This window comes from Mesoplodon densirostris, chromosome 5 (genome assembly GCF_025265405.1).
Source record: "Mesoplodon densirostris isolate mMesDen1 chromosome 5, mMesDen1 primary haplotype, whole genome shotgun sequence".
NCBI classification, from domain to species: Eukaryota; Metazoa; Chordata; class Mammalia; order Artiodactyla; family Ziphiidae; genus Mesoplodon; species Mesoplodon densirostris.
Genome location: NC_082665.1, coordinates 92,938,979 through 92,965,584, shown reverse-complemented (window position 1 = coordinate 92,965,584; position 26,606 = coordinate 92,938,979). Strand labels below are relative to the sequence as shown.

Below are 26,606 nucleotides of genomic sequence, written 5' to 3'. Positions count from 1 at the left end.
CAGTCTTAGCTGAGGCTTTATGATCTCTCCTGAGCTGCTTCATACTGCATCTCCCCTAGGTCGTGTCAAATCCATCCTCCATCAGCTGTTCCCCATCTGAGAGCTCCCAGCGCCCTGCCCCATAACAGCTCTGCTTCTCAGAGGATGCACAGGACTCCACGTGGATCTGGCCTCACTTGCCACACAACTCCCCCTTTGCCCCCAATACAGACACAGTCTGGGCTCATCTGGGCAGCCCCAAGAACCTGCACATCTCCAGAAACGCACAAAGCAGTTCTGCCCTCTGGCAGGTTCACCCGGGCCAGTCAGGATGATACCTCTTCCAAGAAGCCCTCCCTGATGCCCCCACCCCTCCATAAGACTGATCGACAAGCCCCTTTATGCTCCCTTACCTCCGCGCCCTATCCGTGTTAGTGCCACTCTGTGCTTTTGCGCCTGGCCTCCGCAGGTTATGTGCACACTTTGGGGAAAGGACCGTGTCATAATCGTCTTTGTATCCCCGGGCCCTAGCCCATCAGCTGTGCCCCCTAAACCTCGAGAACTTCTCCCTGCAAAGGAGCCAGGGTGCCCTCCCTCAGTGTGTCTTTAACCCAGGGCAGGTGACCTGGACCCAGCGGGGTGACCAAAGAGCCTCCATAGCATCGGCGGTCACTGCCCGCCCAATCAGGCCTCAGGGACCAAGGGAGTAATGGCGAAGGTCGCCACAGCCGGCTGGTTCCGGCGCTGGGGGTCGTGCGGTGGATCTGCTCCCTGCGCAGATCGTTGGCGGCCTGGGGCGGCTGGCGCACGCGCGCGGTCGTCATGACAACGCCGCTGCCGCGGCCCGCTGGATGCAGAGAGCATGCAACGCAGCCCGCAGGAGGCCAGGCCTGAGTCCCAGACCCCACCTTCCGCCCCATCTACGACCGCTACTCCGGCGTGGGCTGCGGCCGACGGTAGCGGTAAGAAATAGAGGGTCCTTTGGCGCCGGCCTCGCCCGGACGAAACGCGCGAGGGCCGTCGGGGCCAGGCCGATTCCTCCGAGCAGACTTCGGGCCAGAGGTGGTCCGGCGGGAGGGTGCCCCTGGGAACCCCAGCTGTGGCCGGAACTTCGGGGCGCCCCCAAACGCAGGCGGGAGCGGAGCCCCAAGTTCCCGCAGCGGGTACGCAGTTCGCGCCGTGGGTTGTCCTGAAGTACTAAAGTGTGTGTGTCGTTTTGCTCTTACGGTCTCTGAGAAGGTTGTCTGGATATACTTCTTGGGCCCCTTTTTGTGCAGTCTCCAGAGAGCAGGGCCCAGGTGGGCGAGAGGGTCTGGAAACCGCTATTTGCACCTCTATGCCAGCTCGGTTTTAAGTATTTCTGCACACATGAATTATCCGGTAGCAAGTTAAGTATAGTGTGAACGCCCTCTCCCTCCACAATTTCCATTTTGGACACTTGTGTTGTAGATATGGAATTGTGCCAGAAGCCTTCGTATTCCTCAAGCACCATGAAGATGAGCATTGATATACTCTGCTTTTAGCAGAAGAGGAAATTTAAGATAGAAGAATTTAAGTAACTTGTTCAGCGTCATACAGACGTTTTGGATAGGCACCCAAGTATGACACCCTCAACCCTTGGATTTCCCAGTACTTGGTTGTTCCAGTATAGGAGGGCATTGGGCACCACCTCCAAAATGAGCCTTAACTAGAATTTTTTAAACAGACTGTTAAGTAAAAATTATTTGGAATTCAAGACCCAGTGTGGATTAAAAATGAAATCCAGGTTAGAGTCTTGACATTTTCTTGTGTAATTGGTTATTCCTAGGTTTTGCTTTACAATTTGCAGAGTGGTTTATTATTTTCTCCTAATATGAATACACTATAGGAAATAAATTATTGGTGCCATAGAATCCTGACATACAATAGGTGAATTTTAAATAAAAGAGAGAGTAACAGAAAGATATAGCTGAAGCTTTAAAATAATCTACATCCATGGCCAGGTAATTAAATACAAATATTCTTGTAAATTTCTTTAGCTATATGTAGCTTGTAATCTAAGATTCCTTCATGTCTTCACAAAAACATGACCTGTAAGTCTGACATCTGTCTGCATGTCCTGGATATGGTTGTGCCAGCTGAGGGCAGGCAGAATGAACGTCAGAGAAATTCTCAGGGCAATCCTCTCTTCTCTTTGATGACATACTTAAGATCGTTTAAAAATCAAAATGGAGTAACTGTGGTACAGGCACGCAAAATGGAGCCAAGTGGCCATTGTGGATATGATTTCAGATGCATTCCTTCATCACTGAGAGCTTGAATTTTCTCTGAACTGTATTAGCAGCTGCTAGTTGCAACCTTGTAGTTTCAAATTACCCCCACCTTTGCAATTTTGTAAGTGTTTCAGACTCCTAACCAATCCTTGCTTACCAAGCACCCTTACTTCTTGCCAGCTCCAATCCTAATTCTTGACAAACAATTTATGTAACCTTGTGGGTTTTTTGCCTTTATAAGCCCCCACCATTTTGTAGTCTGGTGGAACACAGTTCAAGTGCTTCTTGGATCTGTGTCTCCTGGGTTGCAGTCCTAACAAACTCCAAATAAACACGCCTTTATTTCAATCAGGTCTCTATTTCTGAAATATTGTTTAACATTTTTAATACCGAGGAAAGTAGTAGCCAGAAGAGAGGAAAGAAGCCCAGTGGGAGCCCAGCTCCAGGAAGTAAATCCGTTTGAGATCTACTTGCTTTGTTTTCTGTTGAGGACGCTAAACTAGCATTTTTTGGATTGCATTCCATGTTAACCATGGTCACGAAAGTCCTAAGTCTGGGAGCATTTTTAACCTCCCTCCCCGCCATGCTCAACAATCTGAGGAATCTTTGAGTACCTGAGAGTTTTAAATGTCCTGAGAAGTGTTGTAGGTAGGAATCTGTTTAGCATTGTTCAATTCATCATTTCCCAAACTTATTTGACAGTAAAAGCTATTCTATTTAGAGCATCGTTGATCATCTTGTAGATTAGTATTCCACAGAACACAATTTGGGAAATATTGTGCTAAAGTATTATTTAAATACATGAAAATTTCCTAAAGTAAGTGAAAGATTTCTTTAAAAAATTTTTTTTAATTGAAGTATAGTTGATTTACAATGTTGTGTTAGTTTCAGGTGTATAGCACAGTGATTCAGTTATACATACATATATATAGGTATATTCTTCTTCAGATTCTTTTCCATTATAGGCTATTACAAGATACTGAATATAGTTCCCTGTGCTATATAGTAGGTCCTTGTTGTTTATCTATTTTATATCTGGTAAGTGAAAGGTTTCTTATGTACATCCATCCACAAGACAGAAATTATGCTGACATTAAAATTTTTCAGAGAATATCTAATGATATGGGAAAGCTGCTCACAATGTTAACTGAAGAAAAAAAGGATATAGAAAAAGAAAAATAATAGGGAAGAAATACCCCCAGACCTCAGCTGTGGTGGTTCTTTGGTAGTGGGATTGCTGATGAATGTTTCTTTTCTTTTCTTTTCTTTTCTTTATTTTCTTTTTGATATTGAAATTTTCAAGTTATCTGAAATAAGTGTGGGTTAAATTTATTTATTTATTTATTTATTTGGGCTGCACTGCAGTGCAGTGAAAGCGCAGAGTCCTGACTACTGGACCACCAGGGAAGTCCCCTAAATTTATTTTTTTTAAGTTTATTTTAAAAAACTATAAGAAAGGTTTATTTGCTTTCACTTGTAATATGATGTTCCTCATCTTAAATCTTGTTTTGCATATTTGTTTAGCAAACTCTTTAGTTCATATAGTGCAGAAATCCACTCAGCAAATAAGATCTTTGAGATGTAGAGACTTAGAGAAGCTGGATCCTAAAGACCTCAGGCTGATTGAGTAGTGATATCTCTGAGCATGTACTGTTAAATAGACATACCCAAAAGGTAGGACAGAAAATACAGACAGTGGTGTGTGCTTCTAAGAAAAGTGTCAACATACCTTCTACCCAAGAAGGCCTGGGCCTCAAAAAGGATGCTTTTAAAGTAGTAGCGAAGGGGAGGGGGGAGGGATAAATTGGAAGACTGGGATTGATATATACACATTACTGTATATAAAATGGATAACTAATAAGGACCTACTGTATAGCACAGGGAACTCTACTCAATACTCTGTAATGACCTATATGGGAAAAGAATCTTAAGAAGAGTGGATATATGTATATGTATAACTGATTCACTTTGCTGTACACCTGAAACCAACACAACACTCTAACTCAACTATACTCCAATAAAAATTTTAAAAAAGTAATATTGAAAATAATAAGACCATTAAGGAAAAGTGCAGGTATAACAGCGGAACAAGTTCTTAACTCCTGTTTTGTTTCTGTCTTCCTTATTAAGGACTGGACAGGGAAAATCACCTTTAGAAAGAGGAAATGGAAGGCCGGGGTAGGTGAAGCGCTTCTGTGAGCTAGGCCTCAACTTGGTGTTAGGAAGCACAGACAGAGCTGTATTCAAATGCCATCAACGTGCATGGTATAGAGGGTCTCCAAGAAGCCTATTGGACTTGGTGATTTTTCAGATCCCTTTTGAGTTTAGACTCTATGATAAAATTGTCTTTGTTTGAAGCCATGATAAGCAACCTTGAGTCACCCTAACCCATTATAGCAGAGTAGGAAGAGACTTTGGAGTCAGTATGATTCTGTACTCTGCCCTTATTATCTGTATGATTTTAGGCAAAATACGTAATTTCTCTGACATCATTTTCCTCAGCTGCCAAGCCTGTTATATAACAGAGGTTAGTTCTCCCTCTGTGTCACTTCGAAGTTAGTGTCTGCCCACTCTCAAGTGGGTACTTCTATGGCCCTAGTTCTCCAAACAGCATTTTTCTTCTCTCCCATTCCTTCTTATTTTTCTTCCCTTTCTGTATTCTTAACGTCATCTCCTTTTCTTCACCCTGCCCTCAACTCTATACGCACACGTTTGTATCTTTGAAAGAAGTCTAATTTTTTTTTGGCAGGGGGGAAGCACCTGGGATAATGTATATGTGATGAAGGGTAATACATTTATTTTTCAAAAGCTGCAGAACCTATTGGCGGTCTACAGGAATATTATTATGAGCTGTGTATGGAAAAATCCCAGGAAATTAAACCTTTTATATTGCATATACTCCAAGAAGTGGACGAAGAAATTGAAAAGGGGTAAGGAAGACAAATACTTGATTACATCAGTAACATTCACTGATATTCATCTGTGAGAAAATACTGGAACGTTGAGTGATTTGAAAGCCATGTGCAAATGCTTGATAAAGTGGACATACTTTTTGATTCAGCATAGATGATTGACATAGTTAGGTCTTGGAGGTAGTGGAGTTTACTGAAAAAGGACTAGACCAGCATTCTCCAAGTCTGGGTTCCAGATTTGTCCTTAACTCCTGTGAGCTGAGTTTACTTATGCAAATCATTGAAGTCTTCAATGTCATTATCTGTCAAGTGGGAATACTTTGGTTTTCTTGTGGTTGAGAAGTTAAACTATGCATATATTAAAGTGCTTTGCAAAAGCTGTAGAATATTCAGTAGTTTTAAGTTACTTGATATAAATCTGTATTGTGGTACATACTTGGTTCCAGTAAATGCTATCCATGATGTTACTAAACACGAAGGAAAAATACTTCTATTTCTTTACTGGATTTCTTTTTTATATTTTAACAGATTGGCAGGAATCACATTAAATGTTGCTGGTAACTGTCACTTAATGCCAGTAGAAAGAGTAACAGGTGAAGATTTTTGGATTCTTTGCAGAATTTTAAAGAATAATCCATATATTAATGGTATGTCTCCTTAAGAATCATTCCTTCCAACTTTCATTTTCCTGATTTTAACTGTTCACTAGAAGGAATATCAGCTTCTATTCATCTGTGTTCTTCAGGTTTGGATGTTAGATATAACCTCATAAGTGATGTTGGCGCATCCTATGCTGCAAAACTGCTTCAGGTATTATTTTACTACAAAATGTTCTTGGTTCATTTTTTTTTTCTCCCAGGACCCAGTTAAGAACCAGCCCTTTCTTTGGAACGTGTAGGGTTTCAGCACCCCTAGTCTGCTAAGCTAACCCTTTATTGCAGACTTCACTTTGGAGATACCCAAGGTGAAATGCTGTTTTATGGTTGCATTTTATTTAAGAAAGACAGTGTGGTCCACCAATCAGAATAGGTGTCGTTAAAGAAAAGGCTATGTTTCAACCTCAGAAGATTGGCACATATGTATGTATGTCTGTATTTTCAGTTAAAATAAAATGTTTAAAGCTGCATATATCATTTTTTATTCTTCCCTTAAATTGGCTTTTTAATTTCCTATTTGTTCCATTCTCATCTGCTACAAGTGCTTCTAATGAGCTTAAAATGATCTTAAAATTCTCATGTCCATGAAATGGCACACAATGTAAGGACAGAGTGAAGATTAAAAAAAAAAAAAGTGAAGTAACCAAGTTATTTTCATCAACCACAAATAAAAATGCTGCAAAAGCACCATCATCAAAATATTCTTAGCTCTGTTTATGGTGAAATTACCTAGTCTAATGACACACATACAAAACACTAGTTTTGCAAAATGTCAAGTGTCCTGACTCTGTGCCATATTTATAACACTTGAAATATACTAAAAACCCATTTGTGTATTTGGTCTCAGTAGAGCTGGTACCTAGGGCCTCCTAAGTCATCTTTTGCAAACTCATATTCTATGGTTAAGTACATAAAGCACATCCATACTTTGAATCATTGATCAAAAATGAATATAGTTCTTTTCTTTATATTGCCATTATATTTGTTTAAATGATCATGTTGATTTTTTTCCTTAATGGTCCTTTCTTTTGCTGGACCTTGAAATTTCCTGGTTATAAAGATTTTTTTTGGAGGTAAACACTTTTACTTAAAAAGCAGCTCTTACATATTATTGATTTTTAATAATACATATGTAATAGCTTCTTTTCTCTCCTTATTTTAGAAACAACATAATCTCATTTACTTAAACCTTATGTTTAATGACATTGGGCCTGAAGGTGGAGAACTGATTGCTAAAGCACTACATGTAAGCATTCGTATACCTCAAACTAACATTTTATTTGGGAATTTTAACTTCTTTAGTTTTAGCTTGGAACCAACAGAAACAAATGTTAAGTCAACTTATTTTAATATTGTGCGAATGTATATTTTTTATTTCACTTCCATTTATTAAAATCTGGACATTACATGAGCACTTTTGAACTCATTTTTAAAAATAAACAGCTTTATGGATAAACCATAATGGAAAATATAAAAAAAGAATGTATATGTGTGTATAATTGAGTCACTTTGCTGTACAGCAGAAATTAGCACAACATTGTAAATCAGCTATACTTCAGTTAAAAAAATAGAGAATAAAAAAATAAAGAGCTTTATTAAGATATAATTCACATATACAAAATTTACCCTTTGTAAGTGTTCAATTCAATTTTTTTTTAGTATATTGAATACAGTGGACCCTTGAACAGCACAGGTTTGAACTGTATGGGTCCACTCGTATGTAGATTTCTTTCACTAAATACATGCTGCAGTACCACACAATCCACGGTCAGTTGAATCTGAGGATGCAGGACCTCGGATACAGAGGGCCAAATGTAAAGTTAAACTCATTTTCAACTGCACAGAGGGTCGTCGCCCCTAACCCCTGTGTTGTTCAACAGTCAGTTATATTCACAGTTATGTGACCATCACCACTATCACTGTTTTTAGAACATTCCCCCCCACAAAAGAAGCCCTGTACCCGTTAGTAATCCCTCTCTGTGCTTCTCTCTCTCACTCTCCAGCACCTGGCAGTCACATCTACTTTCTACCTGTAGATTGCCTATTCTGGTCATTTATAAATGGAATCGTACAGTATGTGGCCTTTAGTGACTGGCTTAATGCTTTCAAATTTTATCCATGTTGTAACATGCTTCATTTCTTTTTATTGCCAAATAATATTCCATTGTTTGGAAATATCAATTTTGTTCATCCATTAGTTAATGTATATTTGGGTTTCCACTTTTTGTCTATAATGTATAATGCTGCTATGAATATTTGCACACATTTTTCTGTGCATGTATGTTTTCAGTTTTCTAGGGTACATACCTAGGATTGAAATTGCTGGTTCATTTGGAAACTCTGTTTAACATTTTGAGTGACTGCCAAACTGTTTTCCAAAGTGGCTGTCCCTTTTTACAATTCTACCAACAGTGTATGGGTGTTCTGATTTCTCCATATCCTCACCAGTACTTGTTATTGTCTTTTTGATTTGAGCTATCCTAGTGGGTATGGAGAGGTTTTGTGTTTTTTTTTTTTTTTTCTTTTTGCGGTATGCGGGCCTCTCACTGTTGTGGCCTCTCCCGTTGCGGAGCACAGGCTCCGGACGCGCAGGCTCAGCGGCCATGGCTCACGGGCCCAGCCGCTCCGTGGCATATGGGATCCTCCCAGACCGGGGCACGAACCCGTATCCCCTGCATCGGCAGGCGGACTCTCAACCACTGCGCCACCAGGGAGGCCCGGTTTTGTGGTTTTGATTTGCATTTCCGTAATGAATAAAGATGTTGAATATCTTTTTATATGCTAATTAGTCATTTGTGTATCTTCTTTGGAGAACTATCTGTTCAAATCTTTTGCCCTTTCTGGAGTCCCTTATTAGATACGTGATTTGCAAATATTTTCGCACATTCTGTTGGTTGCCTTTAACTTCCATAGTGGTGTCTTTTGAAGCACAAAATTTTTTAATGTTGATAAAATTCATTTTATCTATTTTTTCTTTTGTTGTTTGGGCTTTTGGTGATGTATCTAAGAAGGCTACAACTTCATGACTTTGCCTAATCCAAAGTCATGAAGATTTACACTTACATTTTCTTCTAACAGCTTTTTGATTTGGCTCTTTGATTTAGTTCTCTGATACATTTTGAGTTAATTTTTATATATGATGTGAAGTAGGAGTCTAATTTCATTCTTTTTCATGTGGATATCCATTTGACCCAACACCTTTTGTTAAGACTGTTCTTTCCCCATTAATTTTGACATCCTTGTTGAAAGTCAGTTGATCATAAATGTGAGGGTTTATTTCTGTACTCTCCATTCTATTCTTTTAAGCTATATGTCTATCCTTAGGCCACTCTCACAATATCTCGACTACTGTAGTTTTGTAGTAAGTTTTAAAGTCAAGAAGTGAGTCATATTTCTTCTTTTTTCAAGATTGTGTTGGTCCTTCTGGGTCCCTTGCATTTCCACATGAATTTTAAGATCAGTTTATCAATTTCTGCAAAAAATGCAACTGGCATTTTGAGAGGGATTGCTTTAAATATTTAGACCAATTTGGGGAATATTGCCATCTTAATATTAAGTCTTCCGATCCAGGAACATGGGATGTGTTTCCATTTACTTAGGTTGTTTTTATTTTAGTTTTTTATTTTTTTAATATTTATTTATTTTTGGCCACGCTGCACAGCATGTGGGATCTTAATTCCCCGACCAGGGATGGAACCCATGCTTCTTGCAGTGGAAGTTCGGAGTCTTAACCACTGGACTGCCAGGGAAGTCCCTGTTTAGGTTGTTTTAAATTTCTTTCAACCATGCTTTGATGCTTTGTAGTTTTCAATGTGCAAGTCTTGCCCTTTTGTTAAATTTATTCCTAATGTTTTATTCTTTTTGATGTTATTATAAATGGAATTTTCTTAATTTCATTTTTAAATTGTTCATTGCTAGTGTATGGAAATACAGTTGATTTCTATATATTGATCTTGTGTCCTGCAGTCTTGCTGAACTCATTTATTAGTTTTTTTTTTTTGGCCGGCTTGTGGGATTTTAGTTCCCTGACCAGGGACTGAACCTGGGCCCTCAGCAGTGAGAATACGGAGCCCTAACCACTGGACTGCCAGGGAATTCCCCATTTATTCATTCTAACAGCTTTTGTTTTGGTTTGGTTTGGGTTTTTTTGGTGGATTCCTTAGAATTTTCCACATATAAGATCATGTCATATGCAAACAAGAGTTTTACTTCTTTTCCAACCTGGATGCCTTTTTTGTTTCTTTTTCTTGCCTAATTGTCCTATCTAGACCCTCCAGTACAATGTCAAATAGAAATGGTGAGAGTGGACATCCTTGCCTTCTTCCCACTCTTAAAGGGGTTTGACTTAATTTTAAAGATAATTATTTACACTTGTATGTCCAAATACTTATTCACTAGGACAATGAAATGTCTGTAATTTTGTGAAAGATTTATCAAAAGAAATGAAATAAGAGAAGGAATTAAACTTCGCAAATGTCTGAGAAATTGTATCACTTTCAAAATGATATGGGGGAATGTGAAGTGATTGCTTAATGGGTACAGGGTCTCCTTTAGGGGTGATAAGAATGTTTTGGAATTAGCTAGAGGTGATGGCTGCACAACACTGCGAATGTAATAAAATCCAGTGAATTGTACATTTTCCTGCTTATTTTTTTTTCTGCACCATGCGGCTTGTGGGATCTGAGCTCCCCAACCAGGGATTGATCCCAGGCCCTCAGCAGCGAGAGCATGGAGTCCTAACCACTGGACCGCCAGGGAAGTCCCAAGTTGTACATTTCAAAATGGTTAATTTTGTGTTATGTGAATTTCATCTCAATTTTAAAAGGTGGTATAATTTTCTTAGAAGATAAATTTATAGATTTTCTAATGAAAGGAAAGTTATTAAAATCTGCTTCATTCACTGGTCATTATTTTGGTATCTATTTCCTGGGCATTCTTTCTACTAAACTATTAAACTAGATTTTTATCTGTTATGGGAAATTGAATGTTACCTTTAAGGAATATATCCTGTTCTATCTCCATGAAAACCTGATGAGTCTGCAAATAGTAATAGAGTCTCCTAACTCATGTAATCTAAAGAGAATTCTGTGGGTTAAAATTTTAACCAAGTTTTGCCTCTTTTCCTTTTCAGAAGAATACAACTCTGAAACACCTAAGAATGACTGGAAACAAGATTGAAAATAAGGGTGGAATGTTTTTTGCTGCAATGCTACAAATTAATTCATCCTTAGAGAAATTAGATCTGGGTGACTGCGATCTGGTGAGTTAAATTGGGTATGAGATAGTCACTCAGATATTGGATCATTCTCCCTGGAAACTAGCATAGAGAAGTGTCAGAGACCAGCTAAATGACAGGCTTATGAATGATTAAGCTTGTCTCTAAGGTCTAATATCAGAGAAAATATTTTTTTAAATAAGACTCAGATTATAATAATATTATGGAAGAATATCCAGTGTAATAAAAATCTTCCTAAACTTCCATCTGTTACCCTTCTTAACTTGTATGGGATTTTCTAAAGAAGATGATTATGTTCCTTTTAATTAAACAAATACTGCTTCATTCGTATAATATAAATTTTTTACTCATGGAAACATTTTGCAGTGAGTAGTTATGTTATAGCATAAAACCTAAGATGATGCCAAGAGCTGCTCTGAGCCTTCATCTGGACTGATAATGAGAAGTTTTTCTGTTTTGCATGTCTTCAAATTCTAGGCTTCATTTTCTCAAACAGGCCTTCAAACTTTCAGGCCTACTGTTAGGAACCTATTGTTAATAGGTTAATGCAAAATTACTGGGACAGGAAAACAGTAAGATGAGCCAAGGAGGCTATTTGGGGTAATAGGCTCTAAAGCTTAAGAAGGGGGTAGATGCAGCCAGTATGGTCTTGGGAAAGCATTAATTCGATATACAGTTGACTCTTGATAACACGGGTTGAACTGCTGGGGTCCAGTTATATGCAGATTTTTTTCAATAGTAAATACTACAGTTGCTACAGGATTCAAGGTTGTTTGAATCCATGGATACCAAGGTACACAGTTGATCCTTGACCCTTTAAGGGTCAACTGTGTATTGTCTACACATACCAGTCACAATTCTAGATTCTAAGGATACAGGAGTGCATCAGATATGGTCTCTGCCCTCATAAAGGTTATATTTTAGTTAGGAAAACATCAGTAAGTTAGAGAAAAGTGCGACAAAGTTGGCAGAGTACTCTGATAATGGGCAGAAGGTAATATGCATGATAGGATGGTTCCCCGAAGACCTGAGGAGGTCATACTTAGGAGTTGTGAAGGATGAGAAAGAGCTCCCTTGAAGAGGGTCCATGGCAGAACATTCCAGGCAGGGGGTCCAGAACACACAGACTCTAAGATAGTGCTTCCCCAAGTGTGGTATGGGTAGCATACTGACTGACATAATCTGAGGTAATTTTAATACATATTTATTTTTACAAATGCTTTCTATTTATTTCGAGGGATTATGGCTTTCCATTTAAGGTAGTGACACAGTTTTAAAATAAATATAAATGAAAAGTGAGTTGATTTAATGGAAAAGTATTAGGTAAAGAGTAAAACTGATACTCAGATATGGCAAAAATCATGAGGGGAATACATGAATGATGAAATACTGAGTCTGAGAACTAAAAAGCCAGAGTAGCTACACAAAGGGAGTTAAATGCAAATTATGGAAAGGCTTTGAAGGGTGACATGATATGATTGGTGCTTGTAAAAGATCACTCTTGTTTCTCTGTGGGGAATTAGAGGGTGGTGAGAGGAAGCCCACTGACCACTTAGGCAGTTTCTGCAGTAATTCAGGTGGGTGATGAAGACTGGCGTTGAGGTGGTAGCTACAGAGATGGACTAATTTGAAACATCTTTTGGAGGCAGAATCTGTAAGACTTGCTGATCAACTGATAGGAGAGTAAGAGGACTGACTGGTGAAGTGGAAAAAAGCCCACGTTTTCTGGCATAACAACTAGATGTGTGTGCATCACAGAGATGGTGGAGGACTAGGCCCTTCCAATAAGGTAGAGGGAGGCCTGTGGGAGCAGTGAAAAATGTGATTAGTAACCCTTTCCTGCCACAAACACACACTTAAAGTACTAGTATGAATGTAAAAGAAAGCTTGCATTAAGGATATACACTATAAGTAGTATAGAGCCCTAGCTGGGATCCACTTGTGTGTCTGTATTTCTGTGCATCATATAGAACCTTGAGGGGTTAGGAGCAAACCTAGAGGTAAACACCGGAGGAAATGGATACTGAAACCTTAAGAAACTCCCCATGTATGTTATAGATTTTAGGGCAGAGAGAAAAATAACACAGTAACAATTCATTTCTGAATTTGATCAACTTACAATTGAAGGATCAGGAAATTAAACTTTTTAAAAACACAATTTTGATTTGTCAGACTCCAGATTACTGATCTTGAAATATTAGGGGTTATATACTTTGTCAGTTTCCTTAATGAATTTACCTGTTTTTAGGGAATGCAGAGTGTGATAGCATTCGCTACAGTCCTAACTCAAAACCAAACAATTAAGGGATTAAACCTAAACCGACCTATACTGTATGGTGAACAGGTATGTATTCAAAGTGAGCAGTTAATAAGGCTACATGTGAATAAAATGAAGGTACTACTTACTGAAGGTTATGTCAAGATTCATGAATGCATTGTATTTTTAGAACTGTAAACTACTGTTTACAAAGAAAAACTTGAAAGGAAAATGTTAAATTCTTGGTAAGTTTTATAAATATGGTTTTAGATGTTGCTTATTTAAACAGAAAACATGTCGTCTATTTTTCTTATAAGCTCATTCTCAGTGAGTAAACCTGTGAGGGGCAGAGGGCTTAAGATGAAAGCATAAATGATGAAAGTTTTAAAGGCTGGAGGATTATAAGAGCCCAGTGTGAACTGTTTTGTGATTTGTTTGTTGTTACACTGATGTGATGAACCATTACATTTTTGAAATCCTGAGCTATAACGGCAAATTGCATATGAATAGCAGTCTGGGAGGTCTGGACTTGGTGCTTCAGGTAAGCTGCACGCTAGAGACAGAAAGACAGTAAAAACATGGTTCCAACTCTCAAGGCTTCTCCTTGCCCCTTAACACTCTTTTAGGTGGCTCTCCTCTCTTATCAGCAAAATGCTAGGGAATAAGAACTTGTTTTACTATTGGGCTAAACAAAAACAGAATATCTACTAAAAGAAAAAGTTCAAGGACTTTCGTCTTTAAATCAGCTACTTCACTGTTCCCCGTTAGTATGAGTAATTGAGAATTAACCATATTTTAAAAATATTTTTCATATTTGTAAGTATATTTTGCATTCGTTGTCTACATAGATCTCTCCCTTTGAATTATCTCTGTACTTTGCTGTACGAAAAATTTTGGAATTTTACATCATGTTAATTGCTTCATGTTTACAAATTTAATCTCAAAAAGACAACCAGAATCCTCAAATAGAAGAACCTACTTTAAAGAAAGACCAGCAAAATACCTGGCTCAAAGTAAGCATTCAGCAAATTGCTTCATTTCTCATTCTTCACTCAGTAAATATTTGAATGCAACCCTAAACAAGAAACAATGCTGGTGCCAGGGATAATGTCAAAGCACATAGCCCTAATTTTCAAAGAGCTTTTTTTCAGTCCACATGGAGGAAGATCCACAAGTCTGGAGAGTGATATGCTCAGGGTGCCTTGGGAGCAGGAGAAAAGACATAGAAATCAATGCAGGGGGATGAGAGGTGGCAGGGAAGCTTCTCAGATTGAGGACATGTTAAGAGATTTGAAGGCTGAATCAAACTTTTCCGGATTAAATCCCTGAGGAAGTATGTTAAACTATATGAAATTATATTAGAAGCACAATTCCTCTTTTAAATGTTGAGTGGTGTCATTACTCCTAAATCCATCTGAGAATAGTTATTGAAAGCCCAGGGCCTCCACTAGGGAAAGCCCACGCGCACGCAGCAACAAAGACCCAACACAGCCAAAAAAAAAAAAAAAAAAAAAAAAGCCCAGGGCTCTTTCTCAGGCCCCGGACCTTGCTCTTAGCCTGGTGCTTCTGGGCAGACAACTAAACTAGCCTGCTTTCTATTCCTCTCCCAGGCAGCCGCCACCTTCTAACCCTGACAGTATTATTCTCTTAAATGGTTGTGGAGTAGAATCCTCTTGTGCTTCCTCATACCTGCTGTTCCCAAATACAAGCCAGCAAACCTATTTCATTTAAGGGTTTTACTGTTCATTATCCGGGGGAGCTTAGAAAAACGCTGATGCTAGGTGCCACCCTAGGCCAAACTAAGCCACAAACTGAGTGAGTGGAGCTAAAAAAAAACACCAAACAACAAAAACCCTTTACTATCTGTGATACTAGTTCCCTTTCTTAATAAGGATGGTCCCTCTTTCAAATTTCTTGACCTAAAAATGCAGTCAAGACATACATCACATCCGTATTGAGTATGTCCTCTGCTCCAGGCACTATGCAGAGCAATACTGGACCTCTCAGTGGTCAGTTCTCATCTAAGATTTCAGACTACAGCTTCCCTCTGGATATGTATTTTCAGTGTCAAAGCAATAACTTAAATCAGATACAGTATTATAGAATATTGAACAATAATAAATGCTTTGTGGTTTTCTATAGAACACCAATTTTGTGCCAGGTACTTTTGTTAATTTATTTACTTCTGTGAGGGAAGTAAAATTTTACCTATTTTATATAGAAAAGGGAACTGGGACTCAGCTAGATGAAATAATTCGCCCAAAGTGATAAAGTTAGTACAAGGTAAAGCTAGCATTTGGACAGTTTTATTATAAAGCTCATGTACAATCTGCTATTGCTATATGATTTTACTTAACTTTTATTTTTTCTCAAAGTACTTTTAGATAATTCGAGCATATATGGCTATCCATGATCAGCATTTCCAGTGACTATAAAACTTATAAAAACAGCAATAATGCATCAGGACTTCTTATCATAAAATACTTTGGCCCACTCATTTTAAGACATGCTTTGATTCTGTTAAAAATTTAAAGTGCTTGGTGTTCAGATCCTCACTGAGGTTACATACCTTTTGCCTGGAAGCAGCGGAGGGAGGGAAGAAGGAAGGAAGGGAGGGAGGGAGGGAGGGAAGAAGGAAGGAAGGGAGGGAGGGAGGGAGTCTAAAAACTACAAAGAGTGGAGATCAAGAGCAAAGTTTAGAAACATGTGTAAGGGGCAAGAACACCTTGTCTTGAGAGGACAGCAGTAAAGGAGCTTCCATGCTCAATTTTTTTTTTTTTTTTTTGGCCACACCGTGCAGCTTGTGGGATCTCAGTTCCCTGACCAGGGATTGAACCTGAGCTCCAGCAGTGAAAGCTCCGAGTCCTAACCACTGGACCACCAGGGAATTCCGTCATGCTCAATCATGGGACCAATTATTTTGATTTATTTTTCCTGCTGAGATGATTGTTGCTTTTTTAGTAATGATTTTTTTTAACCAGCCTCTCTTAAATCACTTAGTCACTGCACTTTACAAGTGCCTGCTGCCTGTTTCTAAGACAGTAAAGATATTTGTGGCAAAATGATTTTTTTTAAAAGCCATGCCAAACAAATTGCAAATCGTAGACTGATCGTCTTAACTGATAAAATCTTTTTTAAAAGCTAATTTAAATAACTTTGCATGTTTGGAATAAACATGTACTGCTTCAAAATTATATTCTAGAAAAAAGATTATCTATTTTTAGGAAGAGTCCACAGTTCATCTAGGCCACATGTTGAAAGAAAATCAGTGCCTTGTTGAACTACACGTGTGTAAGCATGACATAAAAAACTGTGGTATGAAACAGTTATGTGATGCACTGTATCTGAACAGAAGCCTACACTACCTTGATGTAAGCTGGTAAGTGATAGCATGTATTAATTCAGGAGTTAAATCATGGGAATGGTCTCTGTAAATATCCCCTGTAGATAAGATTCTTTGTTAGACACTAAATTCCAAAACTTAGAAAATGCAACCATTGTTGTCAACTTTTTGTCTCGAGCCTTAGTATTTATTCGGCTTATACCGATATAATAACTTGAGATCAGTTTAAACATGTAAACCAGAATAGAAGCAACATTTTATGGCAAATTTTTATTAAATTTTTTGGAAATTGAGTGATTAAAATAAATCTTAACTAAAATAGAAAGTACTTATTACTATATGTTTTCAAGCATGCTATCTCTATGAATAAAAGAATACTTCATATTTCCAAATATAACTACATATTTATCCTTTCCCAGCAATAAAATAACTCAGGATGGAATGGTGTGTTTGGCCGAGGTACTGAGAAGCAATACTACCCTGGAAGTCATAGATCTTTCTTTTAACAGAATAGAAAATGCAGGAGCAAACTATCTCAGTGACACTCTTGCTTCACACAACAGGACTCTTAAAGCGTTAGTATGGTTTTATATTTAACCAAAATAACAGAAAAACTTAAATTTTTTAGAATACTAACCTTAAACCTCTTACCTCTTAAGATTCATGGCGAAATATGAAAACTCAGTTTCTAAATTGACATATTAAGTTACAGGAAACATTTCAATTTCTTCTATTTTTCAAAAGTAATGTCTTTTAAAAATTAGATTGATTCTAGTTATGACTGCTTAAAATTAATGAGAAAATTCTTATTACTTATTTTATCCTGAATTCTAACAGAAAAATTATAATCATTCAATATGATCAAGACTCTAAAATAAGAATGAATCAAAGAAGTAAATATTACTTGGATGACTTTATCTTGAAAAATATATCTGTAATCCACCCCAAACCTTTACTGAATAATAAATAGAAAACAATAGACTGTTTATTTCCAAAATGTAGGTAGCTCTACTTAGGTACGTGAAGTATCCAACTAGAAAACTAAGCTTCTTGGATTTTAGGAATTATTAGGTCAATATTTTGATTATACATTAAATGTATTTAATGCTAAGACTTAACACAATAAAATGTGTGTTAATAAATGCTGTTGCTAGCTTATGCATTCTTTGTGGAACTGTTGGTTTCCAGGGTTATTACTTTTTGGTTTTCCATAGGTTGTCAGTAGTAAGCAACAACATAGAGGGAGAAGGACTTGTTGCACTTTCACAATCAATGAAAACAAATCCCACACTCTCTAATATCTACATTTGGGGAAACAAATTTGATGAAGCTACATGTGTGGTAAGTTTTTTTCTTCACTGAGGCTTTTTCTGGGGTTTTCCCTATAACGTCAGATGTTATATACAGATGCCTTAGACATGATTACAAAGCATAATGAGACACTGCAGTTTTGATAAATTTTAATGTTAAGTCCTAAAAATTAGCTACTGGAAAGTTTTGTGGTTGAAATAGGAAAAGATATCAAATACTACATATTAGTATAAAGATCACTGAATTACACAGTCCCAATTTCTCCAAAGTTAAGTTTTTTTAAATCACAATTGTTGATTTATTTTAAATTTGCTGTGGCACAATCTCCAATCTGCTACTCAATAATTAAACCAAGACACAGAATTTGGAGAGATATAGTAAAAGCTGTCAAAATATTTGGTGTGTTGCTTATGTAAATACAGAGAACCCTTGATACTGCTTTCAACACACACAAAAAGCATAGTAACAAATAGTTTTCATTTGGAAAGAAAAGAAAGAAAAACAAGATGTTAGGGGACTTCCCTGGTGGCACAGTGGTTAAGGGTCCACCTGCCACTGCAGAGGACATGGGTTCGAGCCCTGGTCCGGGAAGATCCCACATGTCGCGGAGTAGCTAAGCCCGTGTGCCACAGGTACTGAGCCCGTGTGCTCTAGAGCCCACGTGCAGCAACAAAGACCCAAGACAGCCAAAAAATATATATATATGTTAGAATTCTCAAAAATTGCCAAAAGACTAACCAGAATTCTATCACTAAAAAGGCTAATAAAATGTACACTATTAAAAAAAATTCCTTGATTTCAGAAAAACATATCCACATTCTATACACTAGAGGCTGAGCTGAGTTGGAACTACTAATGACAAGCTACAGCAGAAAGCAACTAGAGTTTTGAATCTTTTACTGTCTAATTTCTGCCATTCTCTATAATCGCAACCGTACTGACAAACTAGTTTAACATGTTTGTACGACACTTTTATGTAGGTATCAATGATCCATAAGATATATACAAAGAAAATTCTACAATGAAGAAATAATTAGTGCCCAGCCAGGCCAGCATCTAATACTATGGGAATGGTCTCTCTAAGCCTAAATCTGAAGATTACCTTCAGGGGGTCCATGAACTCCATACAGTTGTATGCCAAAATCTGTGATTATTTATTTTCCTGAAAAATGGATCCCTGGCTGTCATCGGATCTTCAAGGGCATATACAACAGCACTCCATCCTCATTTATCAGTCAGTCACCTTAGGACTTGAAAATTTTGACCATGAGACCTTTGGTCCACAAAATTGGTAATACATAGAATTTTTATCTCTGGGAGTCATGAAACAACAAAACATGCCTAATAACGTTAAAATGTAGAAATAAGTTTTGCAAGACTGTAATTACATTGTGTGGAATTAAATGAATAAAAACTACAATGCCTGGAAAATATTAAAATTCAGCAGTGTTATACAGAATATTTGACTTTAAACTATAAATTATCACATCTAATTTGGATGTTGAAATTCGTTTAAGCACTGTAAAATGAATAAACTATTTTCTTAATGATACAGTTTTTCTTAAAAATCCTAGGCATATTCAGATTTAATTTACATGGGCCGTCTAAAATCAGACAATACAGATGTGGAGCCATTTGTGGTGGATGGACACGTGTACCTTGCAGAAGTCTCCAATGGCCTTAAAAGGCATTATTACTGGACACCAGGTTATGGAGAAGCTTGCAGCCCATCATCTAATGCAGGTCTTACTCTTGTACCAGTAGGTCAATATCTATGAAAAACAAGCTTTAATTTTCATATCTTTGTCTTATTACTCTTCACAGAGATTACATTTTATTGTCTATTAAATTTTCTTTCATAAGTTAGAACAATGAAAAGAGATACTAAACTGTGAATAACTGTCCATTGTGAAAAACTGAGTAGTGTAATTTTCTCAAAATTTAGCAAAATAGGGACTAAAATTTGAACACCTGGAGAAGGAAATCAAGGAACTAATTTCTTTTTATAAAGAAAATATACCCAAAGAGTAAAGTAGCATACAAGGGGAGGTCATTATAGGTATCCTAACTGAAAGTTGTCATGAAGTGGTAAAAAGGTTTCAGGTGGCAGATTCCAGGGACTGTCAAGGGGTTTAGAGGTTGAAAAAGTATTTTACAAATGGGTATTGATACAATTTCACAAATACAGGCAAATATATATAAACATATACAAATACATATAAATGTATACTTTCCAAACAAGTCAGTGCTGCCAGTGAATTTTTAAAAGAAGATAATTCTCTCTTTTGGAGGATGCCAATAACATTTTCATGATTTGATGGCAAACAATTACTGTTGTCTGTGGTCAATCCTGTTTTCAAATTAAAATTTCTATGAAGAGGCAACAGACACCACGATCCTTTGATTACAGACCCATGTTCACAAATTAATTCATACATACCACTTAACTGTTTAATCTGAATGATTTATTACTGCTAAAGCTGAGCAAAGTGTGAGAAAAAAAATTTTGTGTGAACAATTTAAAGAGGTGACTTTTAAGTTCTGCAGTCTAAATGGAAAAACCATCTATCTCTAAGTGTTGAGAGAGGAATAAACGTGATAGCTTTACAGTTGTCAAAGTACTGGCCTTCACTTAAAGTACTGTGAATTCCTCAAATCATAGCTGTATTTATTCACAAAAATTAACATTACAAAACCCCCCCCCCCCGCATCTGTCATTGTCCATTCCTTTAATAGATTAAAGAATTAAGATAAATATGCCCTACTCACTACTTAATGTTTTTTAAAGTTTAACAGGTTTTTCCTTATATTCAGCACCTCATACCGCACTTCCACCCTCCTTGGGGAAACTGGGGTGGTGGTGGTGAGGGGGTGGCACAGACGGTGGTGGTGGTTATGAAATGGGAAGAACGTCTGAATAAATTATATAAGCCATGATTTGCGCTTAATGTTCTAGAGCTACTGAGCCAGCAAAGACCTAAATGCCTTACCAAATCCATTCTCACGCTTTCAGAGATGAATTTTATTTTACTCTTAGTTATTAGCTTTTATCAAACTTTAGTTTCCACTGTTCTCTATATGTTTCAGATCTTACTTTCCACTTTAAGATCTCTCCTCTGCGGATACAAAGACTAGCTGTTTTTTTAACCAAGTTCTTTTACATTATTACATGCTGAATATAGCTAGAAATAATTAACTGTATCTAAAAAAAAGGTTGTATGTCCGAGGAAGGTCATGTCTATAGTGTTAAAAATGCAATAGGAAATTTAAAAAAAAATTTGTCTTTTGATCAAATTTGAAAAACTGCAGAATTCAATGAGTGCAAGAAAACCATGGTATAGGAAAAAATACAAACATTTCTAACAATTGTCGTTACATTTGGAAAACATTAAGCTGGTGAGGAAATGCTACTCCTAGCAATTAGATAGCCAATAAACTCAGACTTGAGAAACACTATGACAGACTTCTGTCACAGACACTTGAACATCTGTCCAAAGAGTAAAGAGAGTTTAAACTGAAGATACCAAATCAGCATTTTTTAAAGTATGGAGCATCAGAATCACCTGGGGCAAATGTTAAAAATACAGATTCTTAGAGTGAGAGCTACTGAATCAGAATTTCTGAGGATAGTCTGGGGAATCCGCATTTTTACAATCCAGGTCATCTTTAATCTCACTGAAGTTTAAAAACCAATGCTCTGGTTTTCTCAAATTAGTTTCTTTTATACTTCTTTTAAATGGAAGTATCTAAGTGAATAGCGAGATGAATTATCACAAAGCTAACCCATCTGTGTTAACCAGGACCCAGATAAAGATAGTAAATGCCATAAGCTTCCCCAGAACCACCTCCAACCATCTTCCAATAGACAACCACTATCATGATGTCTAACATCAGAGTAGTTGTGCATGTTTTGGAATTTTATATAAATGGAATCATACAGTATATATACGCTTTGTGTCAGACTTCTTTTGTACATTAGTGCAATTCATTCGTGTTGTTTAATGTAGCAGTGTCTATTCAGCTTTCATTGTTTTGAAGTATTCCATAATATGCTGGGTAGGAGTCCACAGGATTCTCAAAGAGCTACTCCCAGGCTAGGACACAGCCATATCAAAGTAAACCTTTCTAATGCAGTTTGCTTTCCCAAGCTACTCTCTGTTCCTCTGTGCTACAGAGGGGACCCACAAGTTCCTATATTCTCCCAAGGGGAGACTGACAAGGTAGCTGAGTGGGAAGCAAATAGGTAAATGGGAAATAGGCTTATCTGGAGCCTGCAGTGGAGTGGCAAGTGCTAAACCTGCGACCTTACTTACACCGGACTGCTTGAGACATTTTTGCAGAAGTCTCAGAGCTCTCTTCTCCGCATCCAAGAGAACTAAGGTGAAGCCAGGTCAGCCAAGAATTACTGGGCTCTGACCAGGCTAGGGAAAACCTGATCACATATTTTACAAGCTGTTGCCTATTGCATGAGAGGCCAGCAGGATGCCCAGAGAACAGAGTGAAGACAGTGTCTTCCCTGATGCCATTTTGTCATGCAAGCCTCCTCTCCTCCCCATATATGTGGACAGCATTTTAGAGAGAAGACAAAGGGTAGAAATAAGACAGCAATTTTCAAAATGTTTAAGCAGTACCTTAAGATATTACAAATTCTACGTGCTTTGTATCAGATTAGGTTTTGAAGTGCCTAGGACTAAAAGTTAATTTTTTTCTAGACTTCCCACTGGGTGCAAGAGTTCTGTAGGAAAAATCCCCCTTCTTCTGCACATCTGAATTGTAACGACCAAATCTGCAATCATATACGTTATACATTTCCTTCCATTTTCCTCTTAGCAATCATCCTTTAAGATCCAGCTCAAATCCAGCCTCAAATTACAGTGTTGCAGACTCTATTATGCTCATCATTTAACAAAGTTTCAAGTTTGAAGCAAAAAAGCAAGAAATAAAGTGGTTTGTACCTTTTAGATATTTGATAAAATGATCTTGTTTGCTGTACGCACTCTGCTTTTCAAACTAAATGGTAGTATTCATTATGTCTTATCTACTACTCAAACCATATCCACCTGGGTCCTACTCCCACTATTATTACTGCAGCTGCCTTTCTCAGGGGATCATTCATGCTCCAATTACCCAACCCAATTACTCAACCCAATGTTGTCTTTGATTTGCATCGTATCTAATTTCTCTGTACCACGTGATCAGTACAAAGCCACTTTTGTCTTCGTGAAACTTGCATCACCCTGGTTTTCTTCCTATTATCACTTTCCATCTCTTTTTCTGTCTTTTGCTCATTCTTTTTTTTTTTTTTTTTTTTTTTTTGCGGTATGCGGGCCTCTCACTGTTGTGGCCTCCCCCGTTGCGGAGCACAGGCTCCGGACGCGCAGGCTCCGGACGCGCAGGCTCAGCGGCCATGGCTCACGGGCCCAGCCGCTCCGCGGCATATGGGATCCTCCCAGACCGGGGCACGAACCCGTATCCCCTGCATCGGCAGGCGGACTCTCAACCACTTGCGCCACCAGGGAGGCCCTTTTGCTCATTCTTAAAATGCATTTCCCCCAAGATTTTGTCCTCGTCTTTTCTTCTGTACCATCTCCCAGCGTTGCCTAAATCATTTCTATCACAATAATTATTAGCCTTATGCTGCAAGATCTGTTTCTCTAGCTTTAACCTCTGCTGGGTTTCAGTCCCCATTTCCAACTACTGCTAGACATTTTCACATAGGTATCTCACCACCGATCAAATTCAGCACAAACAAAATAAAGTCTTCTCTTCCATAAACCTCCCCCTTATCTTGCCTAGCAGTTAATGGCACCTCCATATACTCAATCGCTGAGGATCAGAATTTAAGATTCTAAGTTGAAACTGCCTAACTACACGCAACAGAAACTGACTCAAGCCTGCCTAAGAAAAGGTGGATTTAGGGAATTTGTGGGTTCAGTCCCTGGCTGGGGAAGTAAGAAAATCACTGGCATCCAGAACAAGGAAATGAAGCATAGCTGTGTGACCTCAAGAATGGGACTGCAAAGCCAGAAACCAAGCCACTTCTCTCACAGGGCCTCAGTCGCTTGGTTCTGCAAACCCTACTTCATCCCCTGTTTCGCTCTACAGGTCAGCTTTCTCTTGCTTCACTGTTTCTTTTAGACTTTGGCTTGCTTCAGTGACTGTGGACCAGATCTAAATGATCTTTTCCATGTACACCAATACCTAGTAAGTCTCTGAATTTCATAGCTCAAATTCTTAAGAAAGTCGCTCAGTTTGGCCTAAGAATTGTTTCTCCCTGGTAAGGTGTTCGTCAGCTGTGGTCACAAGTATGGAATCGTGTTACAAATGTGGCTGTCTAATCCCTGCCCTTCAGCAGTCAACTGTAGTTGAGTGTGTGAGATCCTGCATTATAAACATGGCTATCTAATCCCACTCTTTCAGCACAGGCTAAAGGTAGAGGACTATTTCAAGGTGGTATAGATACAGTGCTAGATGTGTCTTTGATTCCTATCTCTGCCACCACCTTTCAGACTTTCTCTCCATTCTCCCTACCTCAGTCAGCTGTGTACAAATTCCTCCCATTAGCCATCTCCTCTTGTTTGCCTATCCAGGGGAGTAACAGCCCTTTCTCTGTCCACTCAACTTCCATTGACTGCTCAGCATTTCCTTTCTTTCCTTCCTCCACTATAACACTTGGCATCCAGGCTTGTCTTTCCCACTTGACTGTAAACTTAAAAGAGGAGATTATCTTATTCATCTTTACAGCTGTATGTATTCTGATTTCAATAATTTTCCAGCATTTGAAATAACGGCCAGATATTTTAATCTAAATGTCTGATTCACATCCATGGTGTTTATTTCAGTATATTCTTGAAGTTAAATACCCTATTTCTGAATGATTACTGTGTTTACATGATAATTATCTAAATTCCTTAAGCAAATACACCAAAGCTCTGTTCAGTGAAGGGGGGGCAGGGGTTGTAGAGGACAGACAAGTAGACCATATCACTGTCTCAAGAAATGCTCCAAAAACTAACTATCGGTATTGTTCATACATAATGAGTAAAAATGTAGAATTTACAGAAATTGCATTAAAGTACAATTTCTTTTTATTTGGTGGTATTTCTAGACAAGTTCTAAAAACTCAAAATCTCTGAGTAAAAAGTGAAAAGTTATATCAAGAGCTTCATTTATCAAGAGCCCACAGAGAGACTTCCCTGGCAGTGCAGTGGTTACGACTCTGCACTTTCACTGCCGAGGGCCCGGGTTCAATCCCTGGTCGGGGAACTAAGATCCCTGCAAGCTGCATGGCGTGGCCAAAAGGAAAAAAAAAAAAAAAAATAGAGCCTACATATCACATATCAAGAGCCCAAAGGAAGAACACCAAGAAATGTTTAGGATAATAGTTTTCAGTGTTTGGTATGCATTAAGATCACCTATGGAGCTTTTCAGCATGTTCTGGAGATTGTCTGATTCAGAGAGCCTAAGGTGGGGTGGGGCTTGGACACCACTATTTTTAAACTATGTTTCTGATATGCATCAAATGTCAGTTACTGTTCTAGGATATTTTTAAAAATGAGTACATGTAGATTGTCTTTATATAAGCACATTTCAACTACTCTCATTTGCACAATTGCTGTAGAAACGAAACATACAGAAAAGTGACACACTATTGTTGCAAGAGAACTGACAGAACCTTTTCTTTTGAAAAAAATAAAACAATTTTCTAAAATCTATCAAAATCACTCTATGAAATTAAACATAAAACAAATACCAGCAAAAAATCATTTATATATAATCTATGTTTTTTTAAAAAGCCTAAAATCTAACGATACAGAAAGAATAATCTAATACAAATACAAAACAAAATTAATTTAGAAAATAATTTCTCAATAAGATGTTCAGCATCCTAAAAAGACTTTCAAAAAACTTAGTAATACTTACATAATTAAGAATAGAACTTTCCCAAAACACTGCATTGTAGCAAATATATTTAAAGATGAATTTAACTGATAATTGTGTTACAATGATAGCAGATACAACTAAAATATATGCATATTATGATAAAGAATAATACAGCATTATGAGAAGAATGACAAGACAAAGATACTCAGTCTTCAAGCTTTCTTTACATGTCATTCTGGAAGAGCGTCAAGCCATGTCAATTTAAAATAAAATTATTTTAGCTAAGAAGCAGATAATGTGATGAAGAGAATAGATCAACTTCAGTTACTCCAATCCAATAATCCTAAAAATAATAAATTTAAAGGCTAATTTATGTAAAGGCAAATGCTAATTATCATGTTAGAGGAAATTTGGTAACTACTACCCTTACAGAATTATGACATCACTATAGCAGTTTTTAAAAAGAAATTTTGTTCATTAGATGCTTGGATTAATGAAGATGTCAATTAAATATAGCCTCTCCATTTCAGCAGACTTCTTAAAAAGGCTGAGTCTTAATTTTCTTTAATTTCTTCACATTCCAATAAATTCTTATTGAATTTAAGCCAGAATAGATTAGTTGAACATTTTTATAACTTTATAAATTGTATTTAAACCCAGTATATTAAATTAATACATATGCATAATTAGATTTCTTAGATAAATTAAATACTAAGTTTGATGTATGTTATACAAAGGCAGTATTTCAAACTCTATTTAATTAAGTCAATCCCACT

At 37.6% G+C, this 26,606-nt stretch overlaps 1 protein-coding gene across 1 annotated transcript; it reads left to right on the top strand.

The window, feature by feature from the left end:
- The first annotated feature begins 841 nt into the window (after positions 1-841).
- LRRC34 (leucine rich repeat containing 34) lies at positions 842-19,727 on the top strand. Its single transcript, XM_060100022.1, has 11 exons — positions 842-941; positions 5,041-5,161; positions 5,672-5,790; positions 5,889-5,953; positions 6,962-7,045; positions 10,931-11,059; positions 13,284-13,379; positions 16,517-16,671; positions 17,055-17,210; positions 17,850-17,976; positions 19,521-19,727. Exons 1-11 carry the CDS (start codon positions 842-844, stop codon positions 19,722-19,724), a joined length of 1,356 nt encoding a protein of 451 aa, XP_059956005.1. The 3' UTR covers positions 19,725-19,727.
- Positions 19,728-26,606: the final 6,879 nt, after the last annotated feature.

Coding starts and splice junctions, on each gene's coding strand:
- LRRC34 (XM_060100022.1), top strand. CDS start 842: ATGCAACGCAGCCCGCAGGAGGCCAGGCCTGAGTCCCAGACCCCACCT. Junction 7,046..10,930: donor TGATTGCTAAAGCACTACAT/GTAAGCATTCGT, acceptor TTTCCTTTTCAG/AAGAATACAACTCTGAAACA. Junction 16,672..17,054: donor CACTACCTTGATGTAAGCTG/GTAAGTGATAGC, acceptor ATCCTTTCCCAG/CAATAAAATAACTCAGGATG.